The sequence below is a fragment of the Anser brachyrhynchus genome (assembly GCF_964034855.1).
Source record: "Anser brachyrhynchus genome assembly, chromosome: 19".
Classification (NCBI taxonomy): domain Eukaryota; kingdom Metazoa; phylum Chordata; class Aves; order Anseriformes; family Anatidae; genus Anser; species Anser brachyrhynchus.
The window spans coordinates 3,438,397-3,458,825 of record NC_137712.1 but is presented as its reverse complement, the minus strand read 5'-3'; the positions used below and the strand labels follow the sequence as shown (position 1 = coordinate 3,458,825).

The following is a 20,429-nucleotide window of genomic DNA, read 5'->3' as shown; positions in this document are numbered from 1 at the left end:
TTCTGTCCCTGCGCTGTCCAGCCGGCAGCGCGGCTTTAACTCTGCGGCACTGTGCCAGAGTCTTGCTAAGGTTAAAGCGAGAGTATCGATTGATTAATAGGTGGGGAGTAGATTGTATTTTATGTTCCTAAATGCTGTTTTACTGCTACGCAGCACTCATCTCAAAGAGAATATTTGGGATGAAAACACAGTTGCCAGTCTCAAAATAAATAACACTACTGCCCTGAATGATACCTTTTTTACCAAAGTGCATTCTGCTCAGGAGAATAACATCCGATGAGTACTTTGAGAGCTTCTCACTTTACCTGTAAAACGGTCTGTTCGCATTAAGCAACAAAGCTGAAGAAATGTTGTCTCTAACAACATTTTCTCAATGTTCCTTAGCTAAATTGAGCTTGCCAAAGCGATCGCAGATGCTGTTGGAGACCAGCTGTTGCTGTGTCTTTCCTTTATGATGTGTGCTTCTGCTTCAAACAGATTTGGGGGAATGTAACGGTATAATCCCACTGGTGCTATTATGAGACTGAGACTTTAAATTTTGTACAGGACCAAACTGTGTTTCTGTCACTCTTACTTGGAGCTATTTGTTAACACAGTTGTTAAATTATGTGCACTGTTACCACTCAGCGTTAAGCTTCATTAACACTGTACTTGCATTCAGAAATACAATGTTAAGTGTGAATTTCTGGTAGGTTCTGGAGAACAGAGACATCTCTTATTCCAAGTTTTTTTGAGTAATTTTGTTTCTAAAATAAAAGTTGCTGAAGTGCTCGCTACATGTGTTGCAAGAAAGCAAACTGACTCGTCATCTTTTTGCCTTAACAGGGTGGAAGAAGGAATCTGTTTACGGCATCCAGTGCTAGCTTTCATCTGGCATCTGACCCTGCTGGAAGGCCATCATGCAGCAGCCTCCACAGACTGTTCCAGCGGGAGCAGCAGCTCCACCTCCTGCGGGCCTTGCCCGGAACATTTACTGGAGAAACACCTCGCTCAGTAAACGAGCAAATGCAGCAGCTGCCCCGGTGCAGCCTGTGACAGACCCTTTTGCCTTTGGCAGACAGACTCCCCAGGGTTCCCCTTTAGATAACCCATCCAAGGGCAATGCCTTGGTTATGCCAAGTTCTTCCCCGGCGGCGTTTCCCCAGCCGGCTGTTGTGCATCCTTCACCATCACACGCAGGGGACAATCCTCACGGACTGCATGCGTCTTTGTCAGCTCCTGTATCTCAACCAGGAATAAATACCAGTACCTTTTCTAACGTTCCAGTTCCTTCACCGTCCCCAGGATACGTTACAAATAGCGCTACAGAAGTGCATCCCAACGCAGATCTGGGACTCCATGGGTCTGCGGTACCGTTGCATTATAATACAGGAACAGCACTTGAAAATTCTTTCAGTGTGCATCCTGGAATGGTGTCTCTGTCAAACAAACCCGGAGGTAGGCAAGATGCTCACAGAGATCCAAGCGACGTTCCTTCGGGACCCGCTGCAGCAGCAGTCTTCCCTCCACCTCCTCAGCAGCCCGTGTCTCAGTGGAGACCTGGTCAAGGTAACCTGCAGTCTCCGGTTCGAAATTTTGTGCCCCATCCTGAGCCGTCTTCTCAGCCTGACATTCATAACATTTCTCAGTCTTCGGTCAGCCCTCCTCATCCTCCCCCGCAGACAAATTTGCAGCATGGTCCTGTACATCAAGGTATTCCACAAAATCCCGTGCAAGCGCCTTTGTCCGTTGGTTGTGAAAAGACTGGGAAAAATGTCTCTGCAAACAATGGTCATCACATGAACAGCATCCAGCCTGGAAATGTGTTTAGGCAGAACGCAGAAATGAGTAATGCTTGGTTAAATCAAACTTACCAGGACCAGTTTTACCCACAGCCACCCTTGCAAGACTCCAATTTTGTCATTCCCACAGCTCAGGAAAACAACCCCAAAAAACAGTCTCCAGGTGTGTCTGAAACATCAAACAGACCCATTCCCGCAGACCGAGATTCAGGAACAGTCTCGATGTTTTTCAAAGGGGATGAGGCAGAAAATGAAGAAATACTTTCGTCTGAAAAAAACTACGTGGTTGAGAAAACCGAGTTTGCTTGTCAGCCAAATTCGTCGCCCTTGTATCACCAGCCTATGCAGCCTCAGTGGGTTGCAACGAATGTTCTGTCTCAGGCGCACATCGGTACAGGTTCAGCCAACGAGGTGGTACAAAAAGGAATGGATGTCCAGTATTTCCCTAAAATTGTAGGTCAGCAGGAGGCACAGGCTGCCAAGCACGCTGTGTTTATCGGTGATGACAAAGCGCGTGCGGGTGATGCATCCGGTAACGGCGGGTCACAGTACGAAAACGTTGAGAACCTGGAGTGCATTCAGAATCAGGAAGTGCTGCCAAGCGAGCCACACAACGTGACTGCTTCATCCCCTTCTGCTCACCCTGATCCGTACAGATACGGACCCCTACCGGGTCAGATGCTTCCAAAGAACGCTGTTGTGAGCCATGCTGAAGGAGGACCAAATTTGGAGGCACCTGATTCTTTACCTCATCCTGTCCGGCCCGATAGCGTATCTTCAAACTATAGCAACATTAGCCATAGGAGCGCTTCGAGCTCAGCGAGACCTCCGGAGCAAGTCGGTACGTTTATTCAGCAAGAAAGCGGGAAACCCGATGAAGAATCTTCTGCTCGCTTCTTTAAACAGATCGACTCCTCTCCTCTGGGAGGTGATTCGAGTGAGGTAAACCTGAGCAAGAGCTACCATAGTAACCTCTCCCAGCCTCCAACTCCAAGTCCTCCTAAGCCTACAGGAGTGTTTCAGACGAGCGCGAACAGTTCTTTTGAACCTGTGAGGTCCCACGGAGTTGGTATAAAACCTGCAGAAATTGACCAAGCGAAGATGGTGGTTGAGTTAAGAGAGAACCACCCAAACCAAAAGAATAACAAGAAGAACACAGCTGTGCCAGCTGCGTCACCAGGCAATCTCGAACAGCCACCAGATAATCTGGAAACTATTTTTATGCCTCAGGTATACCCACTGCCTCTCGCAGTTACTGGTGAAGCTGGAAACATGTTGCACTCCGGATCTGTTACAGAAAACATGCAGTCATTGTCTGAGCGAAGGTCTTCAACAAGAGCTCAGGGAGCAATTAAGAAGTGTGACAGCCCAGCAACGACTCTGTGGGCTCATAATGAGTTACCTAATTTTGGGGGAAATGTTCTTCTAGCTCCTGCTGCTCCTGCAGTGTATGTACCTGCCAAACAAACTGTGGAAGTCATTCAGCCACCGGAAGAAGGCCTGCCTAATCAGCAGCCAAATAAACCAGGGAATATTGCTGTGCAGCCTTCCCAAGATGGAAATATATCTTCTGAAAATCTTGAGAATCCTCCCAAAATGGGAGAAGAGGAGGCACTTCAGTCTCAGGCAAGTTCTGGTTATGCAAGTTTGTTGTCTTCTCCACCTACAGAGTCTTTGCAAAATCAGCCTATCCTGATTGCTCAGCCTAATCAAAGCTATAACTTGGCTCAGCCAATTAATTTTTCTATTTCTCTATCTAATCAGCTAAGCAGCAATGAAAATCAGCCAATGAAGGATGCCGGGGCTGGGGACAAGCCTTCGATGGGCCCCCAGACTTCACATACTGGTGGGATCATCTCGGGGGAAAATGCACCGCTGCCTGTGATGCAAGTTGGATCTCTATTAGTTAATGCACCTCCAAATACTAATCTGTTAAAACATAATTTATTGCAAAGCCCCGTTAATTCCTCTGACACTGCCTCTAATCAGCCTGCAAACTTGCTCATGAAAACACCGCTTAATTTAGCTCCTGAAGGGCAAAAGAATGTTAATTTTGAAGGTTTTGTTCCTGAATTTGCTAGCAAACCAGGAGCTAATTCATCCGTCTCTCCTGGGATTAATCTTCCCAGTGGAAGTGCGCTGCTCCCACCTGTTAATTCTGTAGTACAGGCTAATAACTCTGCAAATCGCTCAAATAGCAAAGAAGAAGCTGCTGGAGTGCTTGACTTTACAGCGCCACGGACGTTGGAGAAAAGCAGTGCGAGTAACTCTGTGCAGGTGCACAATCAGTCGCTTTCTGGTGGTCCCGCGTATCCTCCGCAGGCAGTTGGTGCTGGCCAGGTGGGTCCTGAGATGCATGACAAACAACATTTCTATCAACAGGTTACAAAAGATGTACAGCATCAGGCTGTGCCAGACAGAGCTGTGCAGGGAGCGTTGCCATCTCAGCCCCAAATGCAGGCAGCTCAGATGCAGCAACCGGCATCTTCTGGGCAGTCCTCAGCTCCCTCAAACTACCCGGCTGCTGCAGGGACTAGCGCCATGCAGGCATCGCAGCAGCGCGAGAACCAGGAGCTGGGGAACCAAGAGGCCAGTTCAGCGCAGCTGGCGAGGTACGACCAGACGAGCCCTGATAAGCAACCCGCTTCTGGACAGCCACCGAGTGCACAGACTTCCACAGCTCCTCCTACCAGCACCGGCCAGCCGGTCATGGCAAGCGCACAACAAGACCCGCAGCGTCCGCCCCTGCCTCAGACTCCTCAGGATGCCTTTGGTCCACCACAGAACCCCTACTACTACTATAGACATCCTTATGATGCTTACCAGCCTCCATATCCCCCACCTTACCCTCCTGCGGATCCCAGGGCAGCGTCTCATCTTTATTACATGGTAGGATACGTTTTTATTTTCCCCTTCCTTCCCCACTCAGCGTGTATCAATAGTTTTCATTTTTGAATTACAACTTTTAATAGTTGTGTTACGATCAGCATTCAGTATGGCATTCATATTAAGGATTTAATATGGAAAATCTAAATTGCAGTAATAAAATTTAAGTAATGGAGATTTAAAAAAATTAAAATAGTTGTTAATACTAATTCCAGTTGGTACAGATGTCAACTGATAACTGCTTATTTCTCTGGGAAAAGTTGGCAGTTCTGTCTTAGCTGCACAATTGTTCAGATTTGGTTCCCACTTGCTGCCTGACTTATTGGCAGTTTAGCAGGATGACCACCGTTGTGGTTGAAGTAGTCTAGAAGTAATGTTTCCAGAAGTAATATTAATAGACCTTGCCACAAGGTATACCAAAAGCTGTCCTGTAGACTGTTGATCTTCATCTCTTCAGGTATCACAGTGTGGTGTTTGTGACAATTTGTTTTTAAAGGTTTATTCTTGGACTTGGGCAGCCTCTTACCTTACACGTCAATCTCTTTTCTAGGAGGACAGCTACGGACAGTACGACCCACGGTACAGACACTACGATAGCAGCAGCGCTGCTTATATGGAGCCTGGGAGCTATCGTTATCCTGAGCCCGAACGTCCCAGTTCCAGAGCCAGCCACTGCTCCGACAGACCTTCTTCCAGGTATGCAGTTCCTAAACTGAAGATCTGGTAAAACCCAACACAGCGAGTGCAATTATACCTGTTCAAGTTTTACAGCATAAGCTGCAGTGAGGAAGTTCAAAAACTCATTGTGTGCTGCCATAGGAACGTACGGTATCGAATGCCGTGCCTGAAAAGGACACTGATACGATTCCAGCAGTCTGTTCTGCTGCTACAGCTCGGTGCCCCTTTCATTCAGTTCTGCAGGTGGTTGTCAGCTTCTCTGCCAGGCTGAAAGTCACTGCAACAGACTCGATGCTCTTTTGCATGCGTGCTGTGGAAGTGCAATGTAGGCCATGGGTTGGTTAACCAGTTCTAGTTTATTTTCTTGATAGCACTTAACACAGCGGCCCCCTAGTTCTGTTAATAAATGGCGCTTTTGCACATTGGTGTGGGGATGTGCTTTGCAAGCATAGCAGTCCGCGTGGCTCACTGACATACAGTATTTCGTTTTTTTGGAAAAGAGCAGATGAATCCAGTGAAAACAGCTGGTGTTGTGTCAGGTTAATTTGTCTGACAGGTCGAACCAGGACACGTGTTTCACTCATGGAGTAGTCTTCAACTTAAAAACGAAATTCTCTTTACCGCCTTCATAAGATTATAGGAAGCTTGGCATTGAGGAGTACAAAATGATAAGCATATCCGTTTGTGATAACTTGTGTCATTGTCTTAAGTGACTTTAATTGCCCTGTGAGATCTCCTAAGGAGATAACCTCTAGTAGCACCAAGAAAGCACTCCTTCTGATGCGTGCTCTTTTTACATAGTGTTTTGAAGAGGTTAAAATTCCTAGGAGGGCTTTGGGCAGATCAAAGCCTGTTGTGGGTTGCTCTGTCAGTGTTGATGTGTGATGTGACTGCAGTTGGATGCAGGCTGTCGTGTGGCACCGCAGGGCAGCACAGACTAAGAGTGGCAAGGCACCCAAAGCTAGTGTTTCTGAAACTTTCCCACAGTGTATCAATGATGTATTGATTTCCGTAAATAACCGATGAAGAAGATTCTTAAATTCTGTTTGGGGAGGGGAAGGGAATAACATCTTTCTGAGGGGGACTGAGGAGGTTGGTTAGGTGGCTAAACTTGATCTGATAAGATCAGAACTCCTCCTGCAGAGCTAAGTGCTGTGTTAGCAAGGCTCCCACCCGTTTTTCCAGTGCTGAGTATCACCTGACTGGCTTGGCCACTGCAGGGTTTGCACTATCACTTCTATGAATAGTGCTTTGGAGAGGAGCATGGAGTTCCCGTCACTCCACGCTGTTGTTAAATCACTTTCCCTCTTGTGCATATGTGTATGTATACATAGGAGTGTTTGTGAGTGCATGCACACGAGTGTTTATATCCACACGGAAGTTTTTATTTATGGACATATAGCTACACATGGATGTGTAGATATGTATGCATATAAGTGTACATGCATATATGTACACACACTACTACTTTACGTTCTTATCTAACGTTCGTTTAGCTTTGTTTCATCAGTTTTGGATAGTGTCCCCAAAATGGCATATAACAGAGCTCCAAGTAGAACAAGAAAATGATATCACTGAGTTCTTTGATGTCCAGGTAGCCAAAGAATAGCGTAGTGCATTTCGGTTTTGTTTCTCTTCTGACTTGCATGGTATGCTGGTGACAGATGCTGCGATGGCATCCCCAGAGACTTCAGTTTGGAAGCCTTCTGTTTGGAATTACCTACAAGAGCACTAGTGCATGTCCTGACTTGTTTTCATGACCTTGTCTCCAGACTGCAGTCCTCTTTTCATCTCCATAAAATGTATAAGAAAACGCTTCTAAAGTTGAGGGAGCAATTATTTCATTATTTAGGTTGCTGATCTCTCTGTTGAGACAGTTCATTCTAATTATAGCAGTAGTTTTTGTGATTAATTGCCCATAAGTAACCGATCTCATGACCAAAGCAGCTCACAAAAGCCACTAAGGTATTGTACTGTCAGTTTGTTATGGCACAGAACAGCTTAGTGATATAAAACTTTGTAAACATCTGATTTTACAATTATGATTATTTGGTTTCCTGTAAATGCATTAGTTTAAATATGAAACTACCTAACCAATCATGGCATGTAGTTCTTCATATCTCTTGCTAACTTTTGGAGAGATTGAAGGAGGGATAATAACTTCTTATGCCTGTGTACTTTCAGGCAGGGATATCCTGAAGATTATTATGCAAAAACTGGATGGACTGATTATTATCCAGGCTATTACCCAAATGCATATGACTATGGAGGTAAGGTGTCAAAGTATTCTCTGAATTTTTCTATAGCAAATTGCAGATCTCCTTTGCCCCATAAATTTTTCTCCAATTTTAAAATCGGAGAATTACTGTGTTTTTTTCTGTAATTATATATATATATATATATATATATAATCTCCTTCCTACAACCAGCGAGAATAAAGTTACACTTGCTAGAAATTGATCTTTGGTCCTACTTTAGTAGTTCTTAATACCTTGCTGTCCTTCCTATATTTCTTTTATTCAGCAGAAGTAGTAAATAGAAAATAAATAAAGGTCTTTCATCACTCCCAGACTTATCTTTGCCATTTCATTTATAAAAATGTACCATGATAAGTCCACAGAATGGTTTTCTTTGGTGTTTTGCAAACCTGTCACTTGCTGGCTTGTATCTTTGGTGTGTAACCTGCAGGCGGAGTTCTAAAGTAAAATTTAGGTGGGGTGTAAACAGAAATTGACTCATGACTAGAATTTGTTTTTGTCTGTAGTTATCTGAATGCTCACAGAGACATAGTGGTGTTAGTAGTCTAAAGGCAATTGCTTAGATAGTGCCTGGGAAGATTTTAAGCAAAATCTGTCTGTATCCTGAAGCACATGGCATGGCGCTCTGAAAACTGATAGCAAAGATTCTGCTAATATTTGTTGAATTATTTTCATGCTATGATTAAGTTTGAAAGTTGTTAGAAAGGATCTATCTGATGGTTAACACTGTCTTCTCAAGAGTATCTAGCTAACTATAGTCATGTTTTCATTTTTCTGGGGTGCTGACCAAATTGGCAGGTAATTAAAGAGAAAGGAGAGAAAAGTTATAGGTAATAACTTCCAGTATCTAACCCATTTATTTTTATCTTCCCAAGATCCAAGTCGCTGGGAACGTTACTCGTCAGCATATGACCCCAGATACAGAGATCCTAGAAGTTACGATCAGAGGTATTGGTATGATGCTGAACACAACCCGTACCAGAAGAGAGAAGCGTATCCATATGGCAACAGGTTTGTCCATTCGGTCCGTGCTCTTTCCACATCTAGGGCAGGGTGGGACCTAGGTGCTGACTGCGTCCAGAGAACCACTGTGAATGAAGGCAGACAGTCTGGCATTGCTTTCTTCTGGACTAAGTCCCTCATATTCAAATGTGTCATCAGGAAACTAGATAATGGCAGTAAGTGTTAAGGCAAGGACTGAAGCGTCACCTGTGCACCAACAGAAATACTGCTTTATTTGTTACAGATCTACCGCAAAGCCTTAGAAAATTGTGTGCTGTTGTGGTAATTGTATGGGCATCAGAATTGTGAGATATCATGCAGCTTCATAAACAAAATCCTCTCAGTACTGTACTCCAGGAACACAGTTGCATCCTGTGACAGACTATTAAAATGCAGTATTATGCTTTTAATAGCTACTTTTGCTAGTTTGTTCTTTTGCTTGAACACAGGTAATTGAGGAACAACAGATGAGTTGTCATCTCACTCTTAAAAGGATTTAAGGCAAATATGACGTTTTCAGATAAGATAAATGTTGTTTGGGTTTTATTTTTTTATTCTAAACAGCCTCGGAGCATGACGTTAATCTTCATCTTGAATATTCTGGATGAAGTTCTTGAAGTACCAGTTTGTTTACTGTAATAAAAACCTAAATCTAGGTAATAATCTAGAAGCCCTTCTGAAGCTAGGTACAGTTCCCTTCTGAAGAGGCAGGCAGTGGAGTCACTTTCCTTTAGATACAGTTGGCTATGTTTATTTTTGTTTGGTATGTTTTTGTTCTTCAGACATGACCGATACGAAGATCACTGGAGATACGATCCTCGTTTTACTGGAAGCTTTGATGATGAAGCAGAGCCTCACAGAGATCCTTACGGTGATGAATTTGATAGACGCAGCGTTCACAGTGAGCATTCTGCTCATAGTCTCCGTAGCTCCCACAGTGTTCACAGTCACCGGAGCAGTTTTAGCTCTCGCTCTCAGCAAGTAAGCTTCAAATGGTCACATCAAGTATTCTCAGACAGTTAAGCTGGGTCTTTCTCTTAGGTGTGGGTGGAAAGTTAGAAGTATTTAAATATTTCAGTTTTTAGCTTGGGAAAAAATGTATTTTGAAAACCTGTATTCTGTAGGTTAAGGCTGTTTTGTAATATAGTTCTGAATTTAGCATTTGTCACAGTTGTCAAGAGAACTTTAACCAAAATCAGCACTCAGCTGTGTCAGTTGCCACACATACAGAAATGAAAAAAATACTGAACCCATATGGTTGTGAGAACTTTGCCTTTACTGTGCTTGGCTGGAGTTGATATTGCCTGGCTTTCAGTGTTGTGTCATTTTTCTGATCACAAGCATGGGATCTGTTAAAAGACTAACTCAATGTTTGTATGATGGTATCTTGACTTTACAAGCAAAACTTAAACCTAGCTGATTACTTATCTATTTATGCCATGAATACAAATACCTGAAAAACACAAGTAATATTCAGGTGATTGTTGTGGTGATGAGAGAGCTGAACATGGATGGCGAACAGATCAAATGGTAGTAAAAACATTGAGGGGAGAACACTAAGAGATTATCTTCTGCAGGTTGTTGACCAGGTGATTTGCAGGGCAGTGTTTTCAAGTGTAGCAAACCTGGTTTAAGAATCATCCGAAGAAGTGAAGATGGTGGGGTGGAATGCTTACCGTCTTGTCACGCTTGCAGTATTGCTTGCTTTGTGTAACTTCACGCTCTCTGCTGACAACTACTAATATGATCTATTTAGAGCCAGCTGTATAGAAGTAACCATGATCTAACGGCTAATGCGTATGAAACTGCTGCACAGGCAGTGTCGCTGCATGCAGATTATACGTATGGTGGATATGCTCCTAACTTTGGTGGACAACAGCCTTTTACAGATTATGGCTACCCGGCTGAAACTGGATGGTCAACTGTAGAACAAGGTATTGGCACCATTGGGGAAGGAGGAGGGAAGGGACTGTGCTTGTGAGGTTGTTCATTGGTAGTAGTTTGTGCTTCTGTTAACGTTTGTAGTGTGTGAGATCACTTTTGTGCATTTGTTAAGCCTGTTAACAGGAAAGCACTCCTGTTTACAGTATGTATACGTGAACAAAGTTCTTCCCTGTTCAGCAAAAGGATAGCTTCTTGCTTGCTGAAGCATGGGTATTTCACAGAATGGCAGTAGCTAGATGGTGATTGCGATTAAATATTGCATACTTGCATTTGTAAACACTTATTAGATACATTTTTGAATTGTATTGTGCGTGCTTCTGGGGGAATGATTAAAATTTAACTTAAACTTCAGATTTATCCACATTTTTTACCCTTTTCCATGAGAAACAAAACACTGTTCATCTGGAAAATGTTTTCTAGAGTTTCTTGAAGTCATTAGCTCTTTGAAGATGTCATATGTTTATATTGAGATGTCTAAGACAAACAAGTAAAGCCCCTGCATTAAAGCAATAAGTGGATTTTAGAGTTCTTTAGTCTAGTTTTGTTCTTTATGGCAAATCTTCAGAAGATCTGAAAATTTAATGGAACTGATTAATTGTTGCTTATGAAATTTAGCCAAATTGTATTTCTTTTTTTTCCCACTAGTACTGCGGGATTACTGAATTAAATAAATACATCAGCATGTCTATTTTGTTGCAAGTCAGGTCACTTTATCTTATTTTCTTTTCTCCCTGCTTCAGCACCTTTAAGGCCCTCAACGCCTGAGAAATTTTCAGTGCCTCATCTGTGTGCTAGGTTTGGTCCTGGCGGATTCTTAATAAAAGTGCTGCCAAACCTGCCTTCAGAAGGCCAGCCAGCTCTGGTTGAAATACACAGCATGGAGGTAAAGTTTATAAGCAAAAAGGAGGGTGGTGGAGTTACAGGCCTTTCTTTTGGAAGGGGAGTAGGGAAGTTAGGTCTGTAGCTTCCTGTATTACTTTAGTATGTCAGTGCATGTAATCCTTCTGTATTTACCTGTTGTGGTTTGCTCTGTAGCTGTAAGTAAAGTGGTAACTTAACAATTCCTTTTCAATGAGAGATGACATAGGCATGATTAGATCATCCAGCTCCTTATAATTTTGTTTGGGTAAAATCCTTACTTTCTAGAAGTGCTGGAGTTTTTTGTTTGTTTGTTACTAATGTAATACTGTTCCTAGAGATATCATAGCCCTGCAGAGAATGTACAAGGACAAAGGACAGCTTGTTATCTTGATTGACTGGGGATTAAATACTGTGTGCATGTTTTTATTCTTCCTATGCCTCTACAAAGAACAGCAGCACTCTAGTGATGTAAAATGTGTGTAAGGACTGGTTTACGTGATGAGAGTAGGGATTCACTGGTAGAATATCGGTAGAAGGAAGTGGAATTGCACACAAGTACTAGAACGGCAGCAGGAAAATTATTGAGGAGGTAAGAGGAATATTTTTGTATTTTGCTACAGAATGTTTCCCCCGTCAAGAAGTAGATCTTGTCATTTATTATCCTTATGCAGGTTGCAAGCCACCATAAATAATTTAAGATCAATAGCCATGATTATAATATAGATATGTTCAGGTCTGTTTTTTATTCTTAAAATACAAAAAGCATAGTTATAAAAATTTCTTACGGTTTATATTTGTGTCTTTAGACTATGTTGCAACATTCTCCAGAGCAAGAAGAGATGAGAGCGTTTCCTGGTCCTCTTGCTAAGTATGTCCTAACAGATTTTTAAGAAATTTCACATTTCAAGATTTCATTTCTTCATCAAACTTTTTATTGTCCTGCAATTGTAGATTACAGGATTTAAACTAACTCTAAATATTTGTTGTTTTTCACTTGTATAAATGGTAGGTGAGCTTTAAATTTGTTCCTCATACTAGTCACAATAATGATCTGAATGTTTTGCATTTGTCTCATTAAATGCTTTTTTTCTTCTTCCAGGGATGACACCCATAAAGTGGATGTTATTAATTTTGCACAAAATAAATCTACACAGTGCTTTAAGAATGAAAATTTAATCGACAAAGAATCTGCAAGTCTGCTTTGGGACTTCATTGTTCTGTTGTGCAGGCAGAATGGGGTATGTTTCACTGCTTGAACTTTTGTCCTTCCTGAAATCTTTTATACAGAAACTGGCATTTATGTAGAAGTAATACGTGTACAGTGACTTACCTGTAACAAACAGTTCATACGTTGATGGAACAGGTAATCTGGTCACTTGTGCTCGGAGGTGTTGATAGTCAAGTCTTGTTGAAAATAACATGAAGGCAATGTTGAAATAACAGCTTTTTTTTTTTTTTTCCCCTACCATACATTATAGACTGTTGTGGGAACAGACTTGGCTGAACTTTTGCTCCGAGATCATAAAACAGTATGGCTTCCTGGAAAGTCCCCTAATGAAGCAAATTTGATCGATTTCACTAATGAGGCTTTGGAACAAGTAGAAGAGGAATCTGGTGAAGCCCAGCTCTCATTTCTCACTGATAGTCTTATAACCACAATTGACAGTCTTGAAAAAGAGACAGAGAGATTCAGAGAGTTGCTGCTTTATGGCCGTAAGAAGGTGAGTGCTTATATTCAAATCCTATGTCTTATTTACTTATTTTTCGGATATCTGAAAGCTCTAAGCATCAGTGAAAATCATTTTGCTACTTGCAGTGTGTATATTTCATAACGCTGCGCTGCACTGATGAAAAAATGTTGTCCTACGGTTCATAAAATAAAACAATTATATTTCGTGTGTTAGCATATGACCGAAGCAAACACCTTTTCATTCAGTCAAAATACTACTGTAAAAAAATCACTCTTACTGAGTAGTATGTTAAGCTAACCCGGGAAACTAATTTCTGTATTAACTTTAGGATGCTTTGGAATCAGCCATGAAGCATGGCTTATGGGGTCATGCTCTGCTACTTGCCAGCAAGATGGACAGCAGAACACATGCAAGAGTTATGACCAGGTACAGTTTTGCTTGTTATTGATTAATACGATGTGGTCTACCTATTCTGCTAATGAGTGATCTGGTGCTTCAGACATCTTAATGTCAAAATCATGAGTTATCTTTAATAGCTCATGCAAGAATTACGCTTTAATTTTACCTCTGTGTTCAGTTGATTCATGTAAGCTGTTGCTTTTTATTCTGAGGTCTTCAGGCCATAAACTTAAACTTGAGAAGTTATTCTATGCACTCTTTCCATTTAAAGGACATTTTAACCACAGTAATCCATGGGCTAGCTTGACAGGTGCTGTTAGTCAGGCTTTGTGTGGGGGGAGAAAAGGGGGTGGCACAAAAAACCAACTGTCAACTTCTGTTGATGTGTTCATGCATGCTTTGTCTATAGACAGATAAACTTTCTGCCTCCTGAGCTTGTGAAATCAGGTACTAAGTCTAGTCATCTGCCATGGGGAGAATCATGAGGTTTTTCCTAGCTTGGATTGATATATGTCAAAGTGGCAGATCCAGGTAATTAATAATACTTTGCTTTTGGATATTATCCACTGGGGGCAATTGCTTATTAGATATAATATTTTCAAGCAGTGCTTCCTTGTCTTAAACTAAGCAAGATAAACTGTGACTGAGTGTTCAAATACATTTTAACTGCTTACCCAATGTTTGTTGTTTGGTTTTCTGTATAATGTCTCTGTAGATTTGCCAACAGTCTCCCGATTAATGACCCTCTGCAGACTGTTTACCAGCTCATGTCTGGAAGGATGCCAGCTGCATCCACGGTAAGATTCGAGTGTGAGCTGCAGTTGAGTCTTAACAGGGTACTGCAGTGAGTAGTGTAGTTCATAACAGTAATCTTTCCATGTGCTTTTCCTAGACAGTCAAATAAGCTTTGTCCTTTTTTAGGTTTAAACACGTAACCATGCAGAGCTTCAGTCACTGATTTGACTAATTAATTCTTCTCATTTTAGTGCTGTGGAGACGAGAAATGGGGAGACTGGAGGCCTCATCTAGCAATGGTGTTATCCAACTTGACAAACAATGTGGACTTGGAATCCCGGACCATTGCAACCATGGGAGACACTCTTGGTAAATCCTGGGGGATGAACTGGTGATGATTGAAGGAAAAGCTTTCTGAAAAATTTTAATTACTCAGCACTTACACAGCAATTGCTATGTAAAATGTAAAGTGGAACAGTTCTATGCAGGCTTGTCTGTGCTGTGAAGGTGTTTAAGTACAAAGCCAAAACAGTGTGGGCCACTGAATTATGATGTGTCATCAAGACGAAATATTCTGAGTTCTGTCACTTATTTTCCTACAGCTTCTAAAGGATTGCTTGATGCTGCTCATTTTTGTTACCTTATGGCCCAAGTTGGTTTTGGAGTTTACACAAGGAAGACGACAAAACTTGTCCTAATTGGATCAAATCATAGGTTTGGCTTTCCTTTTTTTTAATATCCCCTTTTTGATGCAAAAAAATGAAAACTTAATAGCTGGCAAGACTGAGTTGCACTGCTCCCCTCATCATAACTAGCTACAGCGGTCTTTGAGAACTGTCTGATGCGCTGTCCTTTTTCGAGGAGTTAGTTTCCCATACTGTATGTTTAATAGCTACCTTTCTGACTTTATTTCTAATCGACAGATCTGTATTGATTATATATGATCTGAATGTCAAGTATTATTTTTCTTCTCCTATTCCCCAATAGCTTGCCATTTTTTAAGTTTGCCACCAATGAAGCCATTCAAAGAACAGAAGCCTATGAATACGCACAGTCACTAGGAACTCAGCCTGGCTGCTTGCCCAATTTCCAGGTGAAGAGATATTTCATATATTTTTGCAGCTTTTATGCGAGGTGTTCATCTCTCATGTGCTTTATTCAGCGTAGAAGACACTCTATCTATGGTAGCTGGAAAGATTTATAGGTAGCATAGCGCAAGATAGCTTTTTCCCTGTTTTATCACTTAATCCGTCTTTTTACATTTTTCATCCATGCATTCTGAACTTTGGAATTTTAAATTCTGTTGTTACCATAACTCTATATTCCAAAAGAAAAATCTAGCAGGATTTGTTGATGCTACCTGTTGACAAATAATTACTTCCATTGGATACAGTTAGTAGAAGAGGAGTATTGAATGCTTTTTTTCAGACTTTTTTTTACCTGCTTAGTGTAAACATCATAATGGAACATCTGAACTTTTGGCTGAAATTACAAATTACCGTTCATTTGGTGCTCCCAAGAATGTTCTGACTGCTTGATTTATTTCACCTGCTTGCGTTCCGTAGGTTTTCAAATTCATCTATGCTTGCCGACTTGCTGAAATGGGACTTGCTGCTCAGGCCTTCCATTATTGTGAAGTGATTTCCAGAACTGTCCTCAAAGATCCACACTACTATTCACCTGTACTTATCGGCCAGCTAATCCAGGTAACATACGGAAGAATTAAGTATTTGTAGCTTCATGCTGTAGGTGATATGCTGTGGCTAAAGTTGCCTTTTGGTTGCTGGTTAACTGAAATTTTACAATGATTTCTTTTTCTAGATGTCATCGCAACTGCGCCTGTTTGATCCACAGATAAAGGAGAAACCAGAACAGGAATCTCTAGTTGAACCTTCCTGGTTGGTAAGGCTTCGCCATGTGGATGGACAGATTAAGGTAAAGAATGTACTTTCCAACATGAACTATTCCCTTTTAAGGATTAGTGTAAATCCAATTTTTGAATGGTTTTATTTATATTGCTAATTACAGAAATGTATAAAGTGATTACCTCATGATATATTCATGTCATAAAATACAGGCATCATAATTCAAGATAAGTGGATTTATCACACTTTAGTGCCTTAAGATACAGTACTGAGTAGTTTAAAGGGTAGTGTATGTTACATAACATATTTTTCTTAGTACTGTAATGCAAGGAGAATTGCAAGGCTCATTAAGGAACTAATGCAGCAACTCCTGTTATAAGCAGATGATCTGCTTGCCAGTAAAAAGGGGGGGAGTGAGAAAAAGCAAAAATGCTGTGTGAATTAGTATAGCTAAATTGTAACAGAATGGAAAGGGAGAAATATTTATTGAAGGAGATCCATTAGAGATATGAAAACTGACCTAACAGTTCAATAAAACAGCAGGAACAAAAATTATGGTGTAATCACCCTAAGATTTAATTTTCTATATATTTCTTTAGTTATGAACTTAATATCTGGTAGAGTTAATATCTTTTTTTTTTTGTGCAGGAGGGTGCAATAGCTTATAACACAGACAGATCCACACCACAACAATATCCATGTAGCACACCAAGCTCTGAATTAGACCATACCAGTCAATATGATGGAGGAGGAGTTGGCCATGACATGGGCCCAGGCACTGAAAATGCATTGTTAGCATCCTTATTACCCAATATGTCTCAACAGATGCAAAGTGTGCAGCTGATGCCGTCAGGTTAGTGTCTCATATCCTTCTTTATGATGTTTCATATGTTACTTCATGACAAAGAGAGAAAGTAAACGTTTTGGGTTTCTAGTATAAGAAATCATTTACGAGGGTGGTAGAAACAGTGAAATTTAATTTCTGCATTATTTCATCTTATTCACAGGATGAAAGGTTCTGTTTAGTTACAGCTCTTAACTTTATTTTGTGCCTTAGCACCTCAGGCTATACTTGATGGGTCAGCTGCTGTGATTCCTCCTGGTGACCAGGAAGCCGTCCGAAGTGTCCCCTTCTACCCAGTGGCTTCTCAGCCCATTGGTCCAGGCCCTGGCTTTGCACCTCCAGGATTTTCAAATCAGTATGGAGCTGAGCCATCACCGCTGTATTTAGGGTCAACGCTACCACCAGGAGGGCCACCACAAGAAACTGAGTCACGGGAAGAAGAGCAGACAAACCTGGAAACAGGTCTGGAATCTTAGGGGAATGAAGTATTTTGGGGGTTAATACAAAACATCTCAAAACATATAAAATAGTGAGACAAGTCTTGGGTAATTAAGTTTAATAAGACAATGGAAGGTTACAGAAACATCTGTGGAAAGCTTTAGTATTCACTTAGTATTGGCTTAGTTTAAGAGAGAGGTCAGAATCAGGAAATTATGATTTAGACATAAACCAGGCAATTTTTCTGTACCATGGAATTGGTGAATGCACTGCAATTGCCACTTGGCTCTGTCTTGAAGGTCTGTGATTGGAGCATCAGGGATTTCTGTCTCTGGGCATTAGCACCTTATTAATTTTTAATCCTGTGACAGCAGAACGTGATGTGTGAAGGCAAGGATGGATGCATTGCCAGTTGTGTTAGAGATGTGAAGAACCCTGTATTGCCTCCATTCTGATGGTTGCATTGCTCACCCTGCTCTAACCTGTATATAGATCAAACAATACCCATGCAGGAGAAACAAAAAAATCACAGCAGCTAAATTTCTTGTTCTGTAAAAGATCAGGTTCTTAATAGCACAAAACTCAGAACTAGTGAAAAACTTTACTTTAAAAACATTTAGTTGTGTGTTTTTTTCCCTACTAACATAGTCTAATTTTGCTTTTTAAGGAATGCAGAGAATTCCTCCAGAGTCTCCTTCACGAAACTCTTTCCCCGAACAGAGAGAGGAGGATTTCTATAACAGAATGGCTAGCATGGTATCTTTATTTTATACAGCTCTTCAGCGTGTCAGCTATGTTGCATGTCTGTGCAATCACAAAGTGTATTGGGGGTCTGTCTTGCTCTTCATCTAGATTTGAAGCTTAATTTTTCTTCCCCATCTCCTTCTCTTCGCTGGAATAAATAATGAACTAGTATAGAACTTTTGGCCATTTTTAATCCCCCTTTTTTTTTAATTGAGCAGGGGAAACCAGGCTGTTGTCTGAAGAATTTATTTTTTCTTTCACTGGCCTGTCTTCCTTTCCCATCTTCCAAAACAATTCTTCCTACCCAGAAGAACTTGTAGCATACATGTGAGACAGCCAGGCCATAAAGAACAGTTCTGTGACTGAGTTTTAAAAGCACAGCATTGCCTAGCACTTGGTCATGACTGGAAATATGCATGGTGTTTATTGAAATCCAGATAGCCTTTTTAAAAATGTATAGTATTTTTCCCTGTTTAAGTATTGCTGGAGTTGGTATTTCCTTGGAAGTTATTTCAGTCTCTTGTTTGAAGGAATTAAAACATAAACATTTTTAATAGGGATACATCTGGCTACTGATAAAGGATGGGGAGAATTCTTAACTATGCTAACAAAAGAAACAGTGATTAATTTTTTTAATGTTAGAGTTGCTATATGACCATTAGAAAAACAACCGGCCTAATATAGAGGGGGAGGGTGGAATTGCAGCAACTGCTGTCTGGTGCAGCATTTTTATCTCTTTCCCCTTGTGGGCTGATTGGTCTGCACAGCAGTGACCTGATTTAACTTTGTATTGGATTAGTTATATGACCATGTAATTACTTGGCCAGACATCAGCTCTTTTTCTGTCCCTCCTATACATGTCAGAGGACATAGAAGTACCCAAATAACCAGCTTTAATGTCTTGAATGGTATGGGAATTTGTAATAGTGAATGTTGTGTTGGATATTTAGCTGCTTGCTTATTAAGCATGTCCTGGCTTTATATCTAACCAGGCACCAGGACGAAGATCCAGATCTGCATCTCAGTCTTCAGCATATATGGTATGCCATGAGCAGGCTCCTTCTTCCACTAAGTCTTTGCTCTTATTTACATTTACGTCTTACTGTTGTATTTGGATTTCTTCCTATTACTAACTTTTCAAAGAAAGAATTTGCTTAGCAAGATGGAGTGTAATCAGTTCACTCCAGCAGTGACAGCTTTGTGCTTTCCCATGTATTTGTGATGCAGGGCTATGGGCGAAGGTCACGGACAACTTCAGAGTCCTCTGCACATTCTGTGGGACGAGAAAGATCCAACTCTGCAGCAAAACAGCCTTCTCCTTCTCCACCTGTTCCTGTAGGGAAAGAGACTAAAAAAGAAGTAAAAAAAGAGACAGCATCTAGAAAGGTAAACTTGATAAGTGAGGTAGTCATAGGTAGAGGAGATTTGCGGGATATGTGGTAACATTGCCTTGGCTTTTACAACATCTAGACGTTTTTATACACCCATATCAAAGTTTGTGCTACCGCTAGCTGCCCCTACGTGCACTGAAGCATTGCTGTACTAGCCACTTGTTTTCACTGGGAATGAATTCAGAGCAATTTCCCTTCACGTTAAAAACAAACACACACCCTCTCTTTCATCCAACTCCTGTTCTCCACAGTGGGTTTACCCCTAGTTGTTTATTTACCTCTACTTACACCACTTCTGTGTGTTGGCCCTGTTCCCCTGTTTTCTCAGGCTGCCATTTATAAGGACTAGTTTTCATTTGTGGCATTACCTCTGAATTCTTTCTTCCGTCTGTCAGAAAGATACAATTTAGTTTAGCTGAGGGCATCTTTCCTGATGTTTTTTATATTACAGTTGAAGTCTCTAACAGAAAACTAATTATTGCATGAAATTCTTTTGATTTGCCTGTAAAGACGGCGTTGAGAAAATTAACTAAATAGATGTATTTATATTTTAGACCGGTGCAAACTGGTTTCGCTGGCTGATGGGGAAAGGAAAGAATGAAGCTCACCTTCCAGATGACAAAAACAAATCCGTAAGTCCACTAAATCACAAAAACCTTTGTACATTTTAATTGGTTCAAAGAGGCATCCTGTATAACAGATGAACCTTGTTTTAACAAGTACACCGATGTGTGTAAAATTTAAAAATTGTGTTTATTCCAGCTTTGTTTGAACTGCTAATTTTTGACTCTGGTTTCCATGTAGATTGTTTGGGATGAACAGAAACAGCGCTGGGTTAATTTGGATGAACCAGAAGAAGAGGTAAAAAACTGAGGACCTTTTTCTTCTTCAAACTAAAATCTGTACTGGCTT

The 20,429-nt window shown here is 41.1% G+C and overlaps 1 protein-coding gene across 17 annotated transcripts in view; it reads left to right on the top strand.

Moving 5' to 3' along the window:
- The window catches only part of SEC16A (SEC16 homolog A, endoplasmic reticulum export factor), a 30,328-nt gene that overhangs the window by 3,059 nt on the left and 6,840 nt on the right, over nucleotides 1-20,429 (top strand). For 4 of the 17 annotated variants that reach the window (XM_080561452.1, XM_080561451.1, XM_080561455.1 and 1 more), the window contains 24 exons: nucleotides 826-4,670; nucleotides 5,218-5,363; nucleotides 7,530-7,615; nucleotides 8,479-8,614; nucleotides 9,388-9,586; nucleotides 10,362-10,539; nucleotides 11,290-11,432; nucleotides 12,217-12,278; nucleotides 12,510-12,648; nucleotides 12,889-13,131; nucleotides 13,430-13,527; nucleotides 14,216-14,297; nucleotides 14,487-14,604; nucleotides 14,838-14,949; nucleotides 15,223-15,328; nucleotides 15,801-15,941; nucleotides 16,057-16,170; nucleotides 16,749-16,953; nucleotides 17,158-17,406; nucleotides 18,050-18,138; nucleotides 19,119-19,166; nucleotides 19,354-19,512; nucleotides 20,072-20,149; nucleotides 20,322-20,378. In XM_080561452.1, the coding sequence (XP_080417578.1) occupies nucleotides 900-4,670; nucleotides 5,218-5,363; nucleotides 7,530-7,615; nucleotides 8,479-8,614; nucleotides 9,388-9,586; nucleotides 10,362-10,539; nucleotides 11,290-11,432; nucleotides 12,217-12,278; nucleotides 12,510-12,648; nucleotides 12,889-13,131; nucleotides 13,430-13,527; nucleotides 14,216-14,297; nucleotides 14,487-14,604; nucleotides 14,838-14,949; nucleotides 15,223-15,328; nucleotides 15,801-15,941; nucleotides 16,057-16,170; nucleotides 16,749-16,953; nucleotides 17,158-17,406; nucleotides 18,050-18,138; nucleotides 19,119-19,166; nucleotides 19,354-19,512; nucleotides 20,072-20,149; nucleotides 20,322-20,378 (6,759 nt within the window). In that variant the 5' untranslated portion in view covers nucleotides 826-899. The remainder of the gene's footprint in view (nucleotides 1-825; nucleotides 4,671-5,217; nucleotides 5,364-7,529; nucleotides 7,616-8,478; nucleotides 8,615-9,387; nucleotides 9,587-10,361; nucleotides 10,540-11,289; nucleotides 11,433-12,216; nucleotides 12,279-12,509; nucleotides 12,649-12,888; nucleotides 13,132-13,429; nucleotides 13,528-14,215; nucleotides 14,298-14,486; nucleotides 14,605-14,837; nucleotides 14,950-15,222; nucleotides 15,329-15,800; nucleotides 15,942-16,056; nucleotides 16,171-16,748; nucleotides 16,954-17,157; nucleotides 17,407-18,049; nucleotides 18,139-19,118; nucleotides 19,167-19,353; nucleotides 19,513-20,071; nucleotides 20,150-20,321; nucleotides 20,379-20,429) is intronic. The other 13 variants (XM_080561446.1, XM_080561448.1, XM_080561449.1 and 10 more) reach the window with 7 other exon arrangements.